This window comes from Heteronotia binoei, chromosome 21 (genome assembly GCF_032191835.1).
Source record: "Heteronotia binoei isolate CCM8104 ecotype False Entrance Well chromosome 21, APGP_CSIRO_Hbin_v1, whole genome shotgun sequence".
NCBI lineage: Eukaryota > Metazoa > Chordata > Lepidosauria > Squamata > Gekkonidae > Heteronotia > Heteronotia binoei.
The window spans coordinates 145350040-145367236 of record NC_083243.1 but is presented as its reverse complement, the minus strand read 5'-3'; the positions used below and the strand labels follow the sequence as shown (position 1 = coordinate 145367236).

The 17197-nt window shown below is 38.2% G+C and overlaps 1 protein-coding gene across 1 annotated transcript in view; it reads right to left on the bottom strand.

Moving 5' to 3' along the window:
- Positions 1-17197, bottom strand: part of TRIM66 (tripartite motif containing 66) — a 92713-nt gene that overhangs the window by 13107 nt on the left and 62409 nt on the right. Inside the window, exons 11-14 of the mRNA XM_060262472.1 lie at positions 5350-5622; positions 4108-4333; positions 3086-3146; positions 570-744 (exon numbers count right to left, since the gene is read on the bottom strand). Of these exons, the coding sequence (XP_060118455.1) occupies positions 570-744; positions 3086-3146; positions 4108-4333; positions 5350-5622 (735 nt within the window). The remainder of the gene's footprint in view (positions 1-569; positions 745-3085; positions 3147-4107; positions 4334-5349; positions 5623-17197) is intronic.

Here is a 17197-nt window from a genome sequence, read left to right as displayed (position 1 = left end):
TATAAAGTGATAATACAATATTCTAAAAATCTAAATATCTAAAACAAAATCTAACAAAAGAATAAACATAATGAAAACAGCAATAATGTATAGATGTCCCATATATTGTCCCTAATTACATTACGAATTATTATAAAATCATTCAGCAATCATTGCATCAGTCAATCAGAAAAATAATTGATTTTGCAAACTGTAACATTGCTGGGCAGAGTTGATCATTGTGGACCTTTCAGGACACTCCCAAGTGTGCCAGATGTGATGGAAAGTAACTTTTCCATTACATCTAGCACACTGGATTTTCAGTTTTTAATTAATCATGGTTTAGAAACATCTTGATTTACATGCTATATGGAGCTTGAACTGAAAGAAGGCAATGCATTATTGAATTACAAATAAGGCAAGTGCCCTGGTCAATGCTTTGAAATCCTCCGTCCTAGAGAACTGATGTGTCTAAAGGACACTGTATAGGTTCTGTATTACCAGAGTAAAATCAAGTGATCAAGATCATCAAATTCAATTTTATATCTGTATAGGTGGAAGGCAGACAGACAACTATCAAACATGTTTACCTTAATAGCCATCCTTGAAGACTGAGTGCCGCATTCAATTATCAACAGGAAAGTCCCATCATGTCCATTCTTCTGTGGCTGCAGTTTGAATACTGGAAGTTCTCCAGATTCTGATGTGCATATCTTCAGTCGCTCCAGGCGCACGTAAGGGACTTTCACCTCTTTGGCACAAGCTCTAAAAGTAATTGGGCTGAATTTTAAGTATTATCTCTTCATTTTACCTTTATTGGTGGTAGAAAGTGCCAATAAGTTGCAGATGACTTATACAACCCCATAAGGTTTTCAAGGCAAGATATGGTTCACCATTTCCTGCCTCTGTGTCATGACCCTGGTATTCCTTGAGTTCTCCCATCCAAATACTAACCAGGGCCAACCCTACTTAGCTTCTGAGATCTGAAGAGATCAAGTAGCCTGGGCTATTCAAGTCAGGGCCTTTATTATTTACCTTTATTACCAACATATAATTTGACAGGCCGGATTGTCTTTTTATACAGCTAATCAAAATGCTTTAATATGATTTTGCTGACATTTGACATTTCAGGTATGGAGTCTGATACTTTAGCATTTAAAGCTCCAGTCCTAACTAACAGATTATTACATATTGCTACATATAAGGATAGCCTCATACTGATTCCCCATTGCTACCAGATTTACAGTGAGGACAAGAAGGGCAAGCCTACTTCAGTTCTCACATCCCCATAGCTGAGAGTGCCAGTCATATGTTAGACAGATGCCTACATGATCTTTGTCCTGCAACAGCACCACAGAAACAATCCTTGGCACAGAATGTTTTTTAAATAAAGTATGGCTGGCACACATTGATAAAAAAAATAATAATTTGGAGGAATCAGGGCAATCTTAATTAAAGTGCTATATTCATAAAGGTCTGAAACTATGGGTTGGAGCAACCAGCATACCAGTGAAAAAAGGAAGAAGGTGGTCCCTTTGATCCCCAACAAGTCTACTTTGAATATCATGGGAAAAATCCATGTAGGATAGGGATTATAGTAATTAGAGGAATTTAGTAAAATAGAATGAAAACGCTGGCTGGATCCAACACTATACTTCATTGTTAAGTTTATCACTGGTTGAGAGCCAGTTTGGTGTAGTGGTTAAGTGCGCGGACTCTTACCTGGAAGAACCGGGTTTGATTCCCCACGCCTCCACTTGCACCTGCTGGAATGGCCTTGGGTTAGCCATAGCTTTCACAGGAGTTGTCCTTGAAAGGGCAGCTGCTGTAAAAGCTCTCTCAGCCCCACCTACCTCAAAGGGTGTCTGTTGTGGGAGGGGAAGGTAGAGGAGATTGTGACTGCTCTGAAACTCTGAGATTCAGAGTATAGGGCGGGATATAAATCCAATATAAAATATCCTTGTCAACAGTTGCACTTTTTGCCAGTTGCTAAACAATGATAAGTATATTGGTTAGGATCATGGACTTTGAGATTGAAATCTCATTTTAAAGCTTAATTACGGTATGTCACAGTGTGGCTGATCAACAATCTGTTCGTCGCTCTCAGCTATTCAAGTGTCAAATGGTGATAATAAGATCAATCTACCTTCCAGAATAGTTGTGAGTGTCAGCTAATGTATGTATAACATTTGGAACGGTCAAAAAATATGTTGTATGAATAGTAGGCCTTGGGATGGATCCAAAGAACTTTGAACAGAACTCTGCTCAGTTAATTGATCTTTCTCACCTTTCCCTTTCTACTACATTGCACAAAATGGTTCCAGGGAAATCTTGGGAACAGTATAAGATGTGATGTGGTATCTTCAGTGGAACAGAGGAAACTGGCAAAATAGTTCTACTCTCCATGAGTGGAATTGCTTGTCTACTCAAGGAAGACTTTGAGTCCAGTCCATTATTATTCTTTCCATTGAGGTTTAAAAAGAGATATTAAGCAGCCGTAGAATTGGTCTTATTGGTGATGGAACTAAAATGGATAAAGGACTCTACACATCTGCTGCTTCACATTTTAACTCTCTGTATGAACACAGACTATGTCAGCATCTAAAGTGTGTAACTACTTCTACATTACAGAGAAAGAGATTGAAAAGAAGGCTGCAGAGAGATCGAAAAGGACATCATAAACATAGAGATTGAAAAGAAGGCACATATATGAAGCTGCCTTATACTGAATCAGACCCTCAGTCTATCAAAGTCAGTATTGTCTACTCAGACTGGCAGCAGCTCTCCAGAGTCTCAAACTGAGGTTCTTGATGCCTACTTGCCTGGACCCCTTTTAGTTGGAGATGCCAGGGATTGAACTTGGGACCTTCTGCTAACCAAGCTCTACCACTGAGAGCCACAGTCCCTCCCCAAGGCATATTATCTTTGTTTAAAATTGTGGTATAAAATCATTTCATAAGTATTAAAAGTTCTTGACACTTTTCTCAAATGAAATTATTTCAGATTGAGATTACTGAAAAAATAAATGCAATTTATTTTTCTTTGCAGGCAAAAAGAAACTGTATACATACAAGGCTATATCTTAAATTTTTATGAATGTTTTTACCTGTTGCTCTGATTACTTTTAATTTCTGTTTCAAAATGTTCCTCTTCACAGTTATGGCAATCTGGAAGAGGAGAAAAATGAATAAACTACAAGTGATCCTATCCACATCTAGAGACAGTAAATCTCAGACACCAAATTGTTCCTCTCACACGCTGAGGCTACTTTGGTGGGGATTAGTCTCATTTGTAAATTTTCGGTCTGACTCAATGTCCTCTCATTAAACTTGTGCCTCAAAAACAGCATGTCCAATTTGAGCATCTGAAGACCCACAAAGGGATGCTCACAAAGTTGCCTACAAATGATAGTTTGGAAGAAGAATAGTGTTTGAAGGTAATATCCAATCTGTGTTAATTGCATGACCTTGAAATAAAACTGTGGCCTTCCAGTTCTCAGTATATAATTCCATAATGCACCTTAGTGCTGAACAAGTTGCACCTATATAAGTTATAAGAGTGCCAGAAGAATATTAAAGTTCACACAAAGACATTACGAGAAGCCCTTTCTCCACAGCATGAAAAGGTGCCTGTTGCTAGGGAATCCCAAGATTATTTCATTTTTTTAAAAAATAAGGCATGATGATGAATTGATGGATACTTAGTGAAAGTCACTCCATAAAGATGTGGTGCCAACTCCCTTTTCTCTTTGCTGCATTTTCTGTTGGTATACTGGTGAAAGTAGTCTGATCTCCACAGCTTTGGATCAATCTATGATCAAATTAGCAAGATTTGAAGTGCCCTAAATTCTTAGCATGAATCCTTTAGGCTCATTTGAAACTAACAAAAGCTCTAGTTCTTTATTAAGAGCACTGCTATCCTGTATGACCTATCCAATTTTTCATCAGCAAGTATTTCATAACAATTAGGGTAGTAAGCACTTTGGAATCAGTTCAAAATCCATCTGTTAATGTCCATCCAAATGTCAATTTATGTAGGAAGCTGAATTAATGATATCTGCAGTAATCCTGAAACAGACACAATTGAGATTATTCAGAAAACCTGAGGAAGTTAAAGAAAACCTGGTACCTTCAATATGTATTGGTTGCTGTGGATTAGAGGGCTGTATGCAGGAAGAGTTGGTGATACAGATGGGAGGGGAGGCACACAGCTGAGTCTTCTTCACTGAAAGATTAATAGGCTCTTCCAGAATATTTTGCATAGGAAGAGTTAATTCATTACTGTCTTTTGACTCAACCACAGCAGAGTCATTTCCAAGAGGGTAACTCACAGTGCCAAACTCATCATTTTCAAGCTGGAGGGAGAAAATGACACTGAAATGTACAAATTGCTTTTTTAATTTCAATAGACAAAATAATCACAGAAGAGCACAATGACATTTCTGAAGATGGTTATCTTGACTCAGAGAGTCTTGCATATATAGTGGTAAGTGCACATAGGCTGGGAGTCAAAAAAGCTGTTTTAGACACACTCTATAGAACTTTTGTCTACTCGCCCTTTGAATCACATAATAATATGTGATACTGTAAAGAGCTTTGGAACCCCCAGACTGCATTTTTTTTTAAATTTTATAATTTTTATTGATTTTAACTACAAAAAGAAGTAGCAGAAGCATAGATACATAAAATGGGAGAAGGGCATATACAGAATGGAAAAAAACAAACAAAGAAAAATACAAATATATCAGTTATAATTCTACCTCCAAATAAAATACCCAATTCGTTCTACCTGCAAGTATAAAGTTCTCCATATATTTTACCATCTTTGTCTTTCATTATAATTTTTACTGAACTATTACTTGCAATATAAATCTAAACGATTCTTCTTCAACACAAATAAGTATAAAAAAAAGTCAGAGCAATCTCAACTGGCTGATTTAGCTTAACCATGTTGAAAGCACAGACTAATTTGTTAGTTTAACGATATCCTCATTAAAATAAGCACATAAAATTCATATCTTTATCCTTAACAAGCTAAAAAAAATACAACATAGTAATCTCAATATAAACAGTTTCTCCAGAGAAGCGTATTAAAAGCAAACCTGCCAGATTACAAAATAATTGTGCTGTCTGTCTTTTTAACAATTAATCCCTTCAGGGTCTCTTTGGGGGTGTCACATCCGTGGCACCCCTCCACCCCCCTGATTCAAAGGGGCCGCAGGTAGGAGAACCCGCGGACCCTGCTGAGCTCAAAGTATCACATGGGACAAACAGAAGGTCATGACCGACAGCTGAATAGTGCCATGTCACATTACTGTGGGTGATCACTTAAACAACTGTCCTGTCAGTGTGGTGTATCTACAGTTCTTACCTTGCACATTGCACTCCCCAGGGACATGGCACCTGTTACGAAGTGGTCTGTAGTCTCAGAGCTCAAGTCATTAGCAGTTCTGTCCAAGGCCAGGCTGAAATTTGGTGCAGTTTCCAACTGCACATCAATGACATGTGGCATACTTTGAGATTGGCTAGATGTTACACTAGAAGCATCTTGTGCCTGTAGATCAGATGACCTGGATACCCTTGTTGAAGACAACTGCATTTCTAAAGCATTTGATAAGCCCACAATGTTCAGGGAACCTGAACGCTGAAAAAAACAATGTGTAGTTCATTAAACATGGAAATGTACTTTCTCTGAGATCTTCATAGTTCAGTTGTGTTTGTAATATTGTGTGATTTTAATCGTATGCCCTTTTTTATGCCCTTATGATCTTTTAGGTTGTTGCATATCACTTTAGAAACTTTTCAGAACAGTGGGGAAAGAAGGGAAATAACGTAATTATTTTCTCATGGTTACTCATGTGTAGCAGTGTGGTACCTAATTCTGAAGCATATCATCCAGTGAAATTTAGATAGCAATAAGCATGACCTCATGGTCATCCAAGCCATTCCCAATTGCATTTCAGCAATACACACAAGAATACACACACACTGCACATCTATTTTCTGAATACTTTTCATAATATACAAAGCCAACTTCAGTTTCAAGGCCCTTGAACCTTCATTTCCCATATGGTACATTAGGAAGGCCTGCTCCTCATAGTAGTAGAGGAGAACACTTGTCAACCCAATGCAGAGAGACTTTTTTATTTCCCCATATGGCTGAATTCCACATTTCTTGAACTTCTAGGTTCCAAAAAGCCAGGGCACAGAGGAGCAGGGCATTGCTGTGAGGAATAGCAGACACATAGTCCAAGCTCTGTGACCCAATGCCTCCCAATTTAACCAATCCAACCTGCCAGAAATGCTCCTGAATAGCTTCACTTATGAAGAACTCCCCAAAACACAAAACCCAAGTAAGAACAAAAAACAAATGCTGAGTGTTTAACTCAAAAAACAGTGAAAGAACAGAATTCTGTGGTGGTGACAGCTAACAAAATGATGGCTGACAAGCAAACAACTTCAGAAAAACAGCCCATGGAAGCTTCTATGATCCAAGCTTTACAAAACTCTCTACAAGCCTCCTTTAAGACTATGGAAGAAGTATTACTGAATACACTCTCAGAAAAAAAGACCGTTTTTATTCCAAGCAATAACATCACAAATCCAAAAACTCTGTGATGCACTTACTAAAACCTCACAAATGGCTGAAACAGTGAAGAATCTTGGCTCATTATTTCAAGAAGACAGCCATCAAACCCAGGACAATATTCAACAATTAAAGGAGAGAGTTTGAACTATGAAACTATTGTAAAACAAGGTAATCTAAAATTCTGTGGACTGGTAGAGGGTGTGGAGGGGTCCTCAGACTTGTTTAGTTTATGGGGAACTGGATAGCCAGAGCTTAAGTTGGATGAAGGCATTCTGCCCACTGTTACTAAAGCATATAGGATGGGTTCACCACAGATAACAGGCAGAAAATTTCCAAGAGATATATTGGCTGCCCTTTCAGACTCTAGGGAACGAAGAGCAATTCTAAATGCAGCCAAAAAATGAGGTCATCTAAATTATAAAGAAGATGCACTCCCAATTTTTTTTTTTTAAAGATTGAAGCCTATCACTTTAAAACTTCAGGAAGCCAAGTTCAGATACAGATGCTCAGTTGCAGGAAAACTGATGCTGCGATGCTGGGGGGAAACAATTACAGACTTATGATTAAGACAGTGGCATTGCTTTATTGAAAGAATTAAAGTTAGAAATTCCACTGGACTTGACTAAAAAGACATAAAAACTGTCATTTAGTATAGTTCCTCAAAAGATCAGCAAGGTTCCTTTGAAAATCATGAGGATGTGGGAGATGGAGTCAATAAGACTGTCAAGTAAAATATCTATGTGATTATAATCACAAGGAGCAAGAAAATGCTATTAGAGAAGATTATAACAGTTGAATATGTTAAAATACATCAATGCACGAAAGGATTGGTGCAGGAAGTAAGGGAGAAGAGAAGCTATTGGGTTAACAGCTCCAGAAAAGAGATTAGAAGATATCAGTAAAAAGAAGTTAGAATAGGTTTGTTTAGTGTTAATTTCAGGCCACTTTGGGTTGAAGATTGGGTAGGAATTATTATTAGGTAAAATTTATTGAAAATAATAATTAATTTTTAGTAGCTAGGTTTAATTTAGATTGTATAGGTGAAGTAGTAACAGGCACGTAATCACAGGGTTAGAAGAATAGAAGTACAATATTAGATAAAGCTAATTGATTCAAAGCTTAAGGAGATATAAGATAGATATAGACAAATATTAGGAACAGTTGGTGACATTTAAGCTAAATTTTAATTTGAAACATATAGTGAATAAATTTATTGTTAAAAGGGGGTCAATGGAATTAATTGAAAATATTGACCAATAATAACATTTTAGAGAAAAGTAAATTATATAATTGTTAATTTGTTGAAAAATATGGTTCTGAGTTGCCAAATTGTTTCATTAAATGTAAGAGGCTTGAAAAAAGAGATTAAATAAAAAAAGAATCACATCTTATATATTAAAATTTAAACATGATATAGCATTTATTCAAGAAACTCACATTAGAATTAGAGAACACTCCATATTTTTTAAAAAATAATGATTTAAATCACAGTTCCATTCCTTGGGTTCATCAAAGGCCTGGGGCATGGCCATATTAATTGCTAAAACTATTAGGTTTGACCTTAAAGAAGAAATACAAGACCCACAGGGAAGATCTATTTTCATTAAAGGCAAACTAGATCGCCGTTTAATCACATTAGGCTCTATTTATGCACCAAATACACTGCAGATTCAATTTTTAAAACAAACTTTTAAAAATTGTACGTGATTTTCATGAAGGCAGCATCATACTCGGTGGGGACTTTATATTGTAAACAAAACTTCCGATAGATCACACAACAAAAAAACTAACTCAAAGAAATTTACTCCATACACATAACTTGTTGCTGAATAGGTATTTGCTTTGTGATATATGGAGACAGAAAAACCAACAAACCAGAAACTACACATACTACTTCTCTAGATTTAATTCACATGTAATAACAGATTGCAGCTGAACATCACAGTCTTTAATAAATAACATCTTTGAATCAGAATAGGACATAAAGCCTGAACTGACCATGCTCCAGTAATCTGTAAAGTAACTAGCTTTGAACACACAAAACCCAAAACCAGATGAGTTTTAAATAAAACAATCTTAATGCAAGAAAGTGTTAGACTGCAAACACCTACTGAAATACAAAACTTTTTCAAAATAAATAAAATTGAAAACACATCCCAATGGAATAGATGGGAGATAATGAAAGCCACAATTCATGGTCAGCTTATCTCTATCTCTTCAAATTTGAATAAGGAAAAAAAGTCACCAATTAGATCACTAATTGAAAACATTAAAACAAATAAAAACGCAACACAAATAGGCAGTAAAAATATATAAAAATTAATAGCAGAGAAAAAAAATTAAGGAATCTTTTAAAAACTCAACAATTTAAAAAACTTAATATATATTAAACAAAAATATTGGCAGAGATCATTTAAAACTTTAAAACTGTTAGCATGGAAAGCTAAAGAACAAAAAATAGGTAGACATATTTGGCCCATTCAGTCCAACACTGTATCACACAGTGGCCAAAATACACACACACACACACACACACTGTGGCTAATAGTCACTGATGGACCTCTGCTCCATATTTTTATCCAATCCCCTCTTGAAGCTGGCTATGCTTGTAGCCGCCACCACCTCCTGTGGCACTGAATTCCACATGTTAATCACCCTTTGGGTAAAGAAGTACTTCCTTTTATCCGTTTTAACCTGACTGCTCAGCAATTTCATTGAATGCCCACAAGTTCTTGTATCGTGAGAAAGAGAGAAAACGACTTCCTTCTCTACTTTCTCCATCCCATGCATAATCTTGTAAACCTCTATCATGTCACCCCGCAGTTGACGTTTCTCCAAGATAAAGAGCCCCAAGCATTTTAAGCTTTCTTCATAGGGAAAGTGTTCCAAACCTTTAATCATTCTAGTTGCCCTTTTCTGCACTTTTTCCAGTGCTATAATATCCTTTTTGAGGTGCGGTGACCAGAATTGCACACAGTACTCCAAATGAGACCGCACCATCGATATATACAGGGGCATTATGATACTGGCTGATTTGTTTTCAATTCCCTTCCTAATAATTCCCAGCATGGCATTGGCCTTTTTTATTGCAAACGCACACTGTCTTGACATTTTCAGTGAGTTATCTACCACTATCCCAAGATCTCTCTCTTGGTCAGTCTCTGCCAGTTCACAACCCATCAACTTATTTTTGTAGCTGGGATTCTTGGCCCCAATGTGCATTACTTTGCACTTGGCCACATTGAAACTCATCTGCCACGTTGACGCCCACTCACCCAGCCTCAACAGATCCCTTTGGAGTGCCTCACAATCCTCTCTAGTTCTCACCACCCTGAACAATTTAGTGTCATCTGCAAACTTGGCCACTTCACTGCTTACTCCCAACTCCAGATCATTAATGAACAAGTTAAAGAGCATGGGACCCAGCCCTCTATTTCGACTGAAAGCATTTCTAGAAGGGAATCTGATTCTTTGACCTCAGTCTTACTGGACTGTATACCCTCTCTGACATACAGAGCCACCCCACCTCCAACCCTTCCCTCCCTATCCTTTCAATATAACTTAATATCCAGGAATCACCGTGTCCCACTGATTCTCCTCATTCCACCAAGTTTCTGAAATTCCCACAATGTCTATGTTTTCCCCCAACACTAAACATTCCAACTCACCAATTTTACTTCGAACACTTCTAGCATTTGTATACAAATATCTATAATTTCCCAGGCAACTTAGTCCCACAACCTTCCTCCTGCTGCCTCGAGACTTTGGCAGGCAGCCCATACTGTTTGTCACCATCTCAGTGGACAACTCTGATCCATTACCCAGTAGAAAAGTAACAGCTAACCCTTCATCTCTTTGAGATGAGTCCTCCCAAGCCAGAGAAATTTATCTCCTGTCGGCTTTCCCCCAAGATTTAATTTAAAAACTGCTCTGCCACCTTTTTGATTTTAAGCGCCAGCAGCTTGGTTCCATCTGGGGACAAGTGGAGACCATCTCTTTTGTACAACTCCCGCTTGTTCTAGATAGCATCCCAATGCCTAACAAACTTAAACCCTTCCTCCCTACACCATTGTCTCATCCACACATTGAGACTTCTAATTTGTGCCTGTCTCTCCAGCCTTGCACATAGAACAGGTAGCACTTCTGAGAAGGCTACCTTGGAGGTCTTGGCCTTAAGTCTCCTGCTTAGCAGCCTAAATTTTTCCTCCAGGACCTTACGACTGCATTTCCCCCACATCGTTGGTGCCAACATGCACCACGACCACTGACTCCGCCCCAGCACTGTCTATCAGCCTATCTACAACACGTGTAATGTCCACTAACTTCGCACCAGGCAGGCAAGTCACCATACGGTCAGTATACGGTTTTGCCACCCAGCCGTCTACTTGTCTAAGGATCGAATCACCAACTACTAAGACCCCCTTTCTCTCCCTGCCCAGGGATGGTTCCTTGGCGCGAAAGGATACCCGCTCACCAACTGAAGAAGAGATCCCTACTGAGGGCGCATTCCCCTTATCCTCAGCACAGTGCCCTGTTCCCTCTCAACCCTCATGCTCCCTAGCAACAACGGGGCTGCCACGTTCAGAGTGGGGCTCATCTAATATGTCCCGGAGAGTCTTCCCCGAGTGCCTAGCTGACTGTCTCTGCTTCTCCAGGTCAGTCACCTCGGTCTCAAGGGTATGAACTTGTTCCCTGAGGACCAGGAGCTCCTTGCATCGAGCACACACCCAAGAGTTCTGTCCTGTGGGCAGATAGTCATACATGTGACACTCAGTGCAAAACATTGGAAAGCCCCCACCCCCCTGCTGGCATTCTACCTTCATGATAGCTTTTTTCAAAAATATACAATCCCCTTTTAAATCCTGTTTGTTTATGTGGCTCTCCTTCTGGAGGGTCTACTTACCTTATTGGGAACACAAGGAATTTGGGTTCCAGGTCTTTACAGAGCCCCCAGGCTAAGAGTCCTTTAGCTATCACCATTCGGCTTGCGCCAAAGGTTCGCGACTCTGGCAAGGCGCAGCTTAATAATGCAAAGAGGGTGGGGAACACAGCCACTCTTAATCAATCAGCAACAATCACCTTCAGCCCACTCAAACGAAACAAACAGCAGTTCCCCAGCAACCACAAACTCAGAATTTTCAGCAATCACAGGCCGTTTTCGCACTCACGTTTTACTGGCGCCACGACCATCCTGACGCCGGCGAATCTGCATGGATTTCGCAACAGAAGCGCCGGCGCTCCCAGAAGCGCCGGCGCTTTCCGTCACTAAGCCAGCGCAAACGGAAATCGCAAAGATGCAGGAAAACGTTTGCGCTGGCTTAGCGACGGAAAGCGCCGGCGCTTCTGGGAGCGCCGGCGCTTCTGTTGCGAAATCCATGCAGATTCGCCGGCGTCAGGAGGGTCGTGGCGCCAGTAAAACGTGAGTGCGAAAACACCCACACAGTCACACATACTCAGAAATTCTCAGCAGCTTCCCCAGCTGCTTAGAAAGCCAAACCTCACCCTTGTGGCACTTCTTCTCTGCTCTCTCTCAGAGCTCTCTGAAATGTGCTCAGCCTCTGGCAAGGCGCAGCTTAATAATGCAAATTGGGTGGGGAACACAGCCATTCCTAATCAATCAGCAACGATCACCTTCAGCCCACTCACCAAACAAGCAGCAGCTCCCCAACAACCAGAAACTCAGAATTTTCAGCAATCATACAGTCACACAAACTCAGAAACTCAGAAATTCTCAGCAACTTCCCCAGCTGCTTAGAAAGCCAAACCTCACCCTTGTAGCACTTCTCTGCTCTCTCTCAGAGCTTGTAGATTTTTATTAAAAATTATATACCTCAAATTTCCCAAAAGTGGAGAATATCACAGAATATTTACAGAAAAATAAATTACTTTCCAGATTAGCACCAGACCATTCAAAATAATTAGATGCTCAAATATAATCTAAAGAAGTTTTAGATGCTATAAGCCAATTGAAAAATAACACTACTGCAAATAATGATGGCTACCCAACAGAATTTTTAAAATGGACTTGGTGGAACCTTTGAAAGTCTTATGCAATTACATCCTAGACAACAGAGAAATGCCCAGCTTTTGGTCAAAGTGAATATAATAGTTTTGCCTAAACCAAATAAAGACGTTTTGAACCCAAATTCAGTATAACAGATAATATCCACAGAGTCCTAAATATTATACAACATAGCCAATTAGTGAATCAAGAAGTGATACTGTCGTTGTTGTTCAGTCACACAGTCAATTATGACTCTTTGCGACCCCATGGACAAAGTCACGCCAGGCCCTCCTGTTTTCTGCCATCCTCCAAAGTCCACTCAAATTCATGTTAGTTACATCAGTAACGCTGTCCAGCCATCTCATCTTTTGCTGTCCCCTTCTTTTGCCTTCAGTCTTTCCCAGCATCAGGGTCTTCTCCAGTGAGTGCTTCCTTCTCATTTGGTGGCCAAAGTATTTGAGCTTCAGCTTCAGCATCTGACCTTCCAGGGAACAGTCAGGGTTGATTTTCCTTAGGACTGACTGATTTGATCTTCTTGCAGTCCAAGGGACTCTCAAGAGTCTACTCTAGCACCACAATTCAAAAGCATCTATTCTTCTGCACTCAGCCTTCCTTATGGACCAACTCTCACAGCCATACATTACTACTGGGAATACCATTGCTTTGACTATATGAACTTTTGTTGGCAGGGTGATGTCTCTACTGCCTAGATTTGCCATAGCTGTCCTCCCAAGGAGCAAACGTCTTTTAATATCATGGCTAAAGTCACAATCTGCAGTGATCTTGAATCCCAGAAATCACTACTTCTATGTCTTCCCCTTCTATTTGCCAAGGAGTGATGGGACCGGATGCCATGATCTTAGCTTTTTTGATGTTGAGTTTCAAGTCTACTTTTGCACTCCCCTCTTTCACCCTCAACAAGAGGTTCCTTAGGTCCTCTTCACTTTCTGCCATTAGAGTGGTGTCATCTGCATATCTGAGGTTGTTGATGTTTTTCCCAGCAATCTTAATTCCGATTTGTTATTCATCCAGGCTGGCATTCCACATTATATACTCTGCATGTAAATTAAATAAGCAGGGTGACAATATACATCCTTGCCAAACTCCTTTTCCTGTTCTAAACCAACCAGTTATTCCATATCCTGTTCTGACAGTTGCTTCTTGACCCTTATACAGGTTTCTCAGGAGACATGTGAGGTGGTCTGGTACTCCCATTTCTTTAAGGACTTGCCACAGTTTGTTGTGATTCACACAATCAAATGCTTTAGGATACTCAATGAAGCAGAAATAGATGTTTTTCTGGTACTCCTGTGCTTTCTCCGTAATTATTGTTATTGTTAGATGCAGAGAAAGTTTTCGATAATGTAGAACTCCCTTATTTAAAAATGGTTATAAATCTGATGGGGTTTGGTAAAAAATTTCAAAACACTATACATAAAACATATAAAATTCCAACTGCTAAAATTAAAGTTAATGAATTTTCATCTCAAAATACTATGTTGCACAGAGGAACTAGACAGGGATGCCCTCTCTCGACCCTACTTTTTGTTATCGCTATATCGCTAGCAGAAGTAATCCATCTGAATCCTAACATTCATGGAATTACCATTGGGAAAATATCACACAAAATTTGACTATATGCCAATGATTTAATACTTATTAACCAATCCAACTTATTCAATAAAAGAATTACAAACTCCAATAAACCAATTTAGCTTAGGGCTGCCAATCCCCAGGTAGGGGCAGGGGATTCCCTATTTAAAAGGTGTGCGGTCTCTTCAAATGTAATGGCCAGAACTCCCTTTGGAGTTCAATTATGCTTGTCACAACCTTGCTACTGGCTCCACCCCCAAAGTCCCCAGATATTTCTTGAATTGGACTTGGCAACCCTAATTTAGCTGTATATCAGGTCTTCCATTTAATCAGAATAAATTAGAATTGTGTCCCTTAAAATGAAAACAAAACTCTATAAATGAAATTTAAAAATCTGATCCTTTCAATTGGACTAAAAATACACGGAAATATTTAGGAATCCAAATTCCATTAGATTTCTCCATTATTACATTAGTAAATAATCATTCAATTAAAAAAAGGCTTACTTTAAACTGGCCAGATAGATACTACCTAATACAATGTTTTGTATTACTGAGAAATTTGTTTTTATTCAGATTACTCCCAATTGCAATTGCTCCAAAAATTTTAAATAAATGGCAGACAGTTATAAATAAATTCATCTGAGTGTATAAGAAGCCAAGAATCAAGCATAAAATATTGAGATGGCTACTATCTCATGTTGGTATCGAACTACCAAATCTCTCTTTATATTATGGAGCTAATTTAGTACATATAATAAAAGTTATAAAAGGCATTGACCACTCTGATTGGGAACTAATAGAAAATTCTAATCTACAGCTGTATTTTTTTATCTGACATAATCTAAAATCCAAATTGGATTAAGAATACCAATATGACTAATAAATTTTTTAACACCTCCATAAATATCTGGTGTAGGAGAAAAAATAAGCCAGCTCCAAGAATATCAATCCAATCACCATTTCTTAATCAGAATGGATTTCCACTTCGAAAGGAGTAGTTTCCTTCAGAACTGGAGGAAGGCTGGCTATTTTCATTTTATAGACATTGTGGGAAAAGGAAAATTAATGGAAAAATAAAAACTGGAACAAAAAATAGGTCATAAAGTAATGCAGTTCAGATATCTGCAATTAAAACACAGATGAGAAACAATCGTTAAAGGAGACTCTCCAATGCCCTATGACAAAATTTGAACAATTAATCACAAATACAGGAGATCGAACTACAGATCTGTTGTCAAATATACAGAAAACATTAAATAAGATTGAAGAAGATAGAATAGTTTTGTATGAAAAACAATGGAGTGAAGACTGCCAACAAGATTTTACTGACACAGATTGAGAAATTATCTGGAATTCCTCAAGTTTTACTCTAACATTTTTAGCATTCAATACCAATTGTTTAAAACAATGTGATGGTATTGGCCACCTACCATTTTTAATAAAATGAACAAAGATTGTGATCCCTTATGTAGGAAACAATGTGGGTTGAAAGCTGATTTTTACCACAGTTGGTAGAACGGTAAATATATAAAATTATTTTGGACACAAATCATACAGCAAATAAAACAAATGATGGACTATCCCTTGGCGGCTGGAAATAATGTTACTAAACAAATGGATGGATCCAAAAGTTAACAGAAACAAAGCTGAGTTAATTCTGATTTTAATTGCAACCACTAGAATGACTATATCAACCAAATGAGTGAACAAACAACCTCCAATGATAGAACAATGATATAATAGATTGTGGGAACATTTTGTTATGTGCAAGATTACTTATTACACTTCCAATTTTTTTTAGATCAATATAGAAAGAAAGTAGTTTCAGCATGATACCCCCTTATAACTTATTTGACAGAGAACGATATTCCAAATAACCCTCACTATAAAAAAGCTGTGTATTTTTAATTTTAATTTTGTTTTGAAAAATATTTTGTTTTGTTTTGACTTAATTACAACTTTGTTGTAACTTGGAAAATGGCAAAACAACAAAATATATTGTATAGCGTATTTTAAGTAATTGATATTTATATTGGAAAGATTAATAAATGTTTTGAAATGTTTAGGTTTTGAAAATTAAAATAAATATTTTAAAAGGACACCACCAATAGCAGAGTTTGAAGCAGTAGCCATAGATCCAGCTTCTCCTATTCGCCTTTGCAGGATCACCTGATGGATCTGAAAAAGCCCAGCAGGAGCTCATTTGCATATTAGACCACACCCCTGACATCACCATTGAAAAAGCCCAGCTGGAACTCATTTGCATATAAGGCCTCAGGAGTGATGCCAAGGCAGTCAGAACTGTGTTCCTGTAATTTCCTGTTCAAAAAAATACTTTCTTTTTAACTACACCATTTACAGAAACTAGTTTGATCTTTCTGCAAAAGACTTAACAGAAAAACACACTTTAGCCTCAGAACCCTGGACTGCAAGGCTTTGCAAGATCACCTGATGGATCTGAAACTAATACATTTTAAAATATTAAATTATACAGAGAAATATTGCATCTATTTTCTGTTATTAATGTTCCAGTTACAGGAAGCGTATGAAAGGAGCATAATAGACTGCATCAAGTCAGTATAAAACATTAATTTAGAGGAGGGAGGAAAGGGGGAAAGGAGGCCATAAAACTGCCATATGTTTCTCCCTGGAGGCAGAAGTTAATTCTGTGGTTATTTTTTTCTGATGGGGACATTATGATCATTCAGTACAAAAATATACATGTCTATATCAAAGCTCACAGTAAGAAGCTGACATATTCTACACTCTGATCCAAAGAGCTGCTGTGAAGAGCGAACTGAACAATGCACTGGGAGCAAGGCTCATTAAGATCCTATTAATTCTCTGACTCAAATAATAATTCCCTTTGCCATTAGCAGGTGAGGAGAGATCTCTTCTCCTCTGCTGATCTGAGCAGCGTTAGATAAGGTGTGATGACTTTTTTAAAGAGATCAGAGCTACTTAAAAAGTATAATTGCCTTAAGATTCCATTCTTGAAACACAGAAAACATTCATTATATATTCTTGCGCA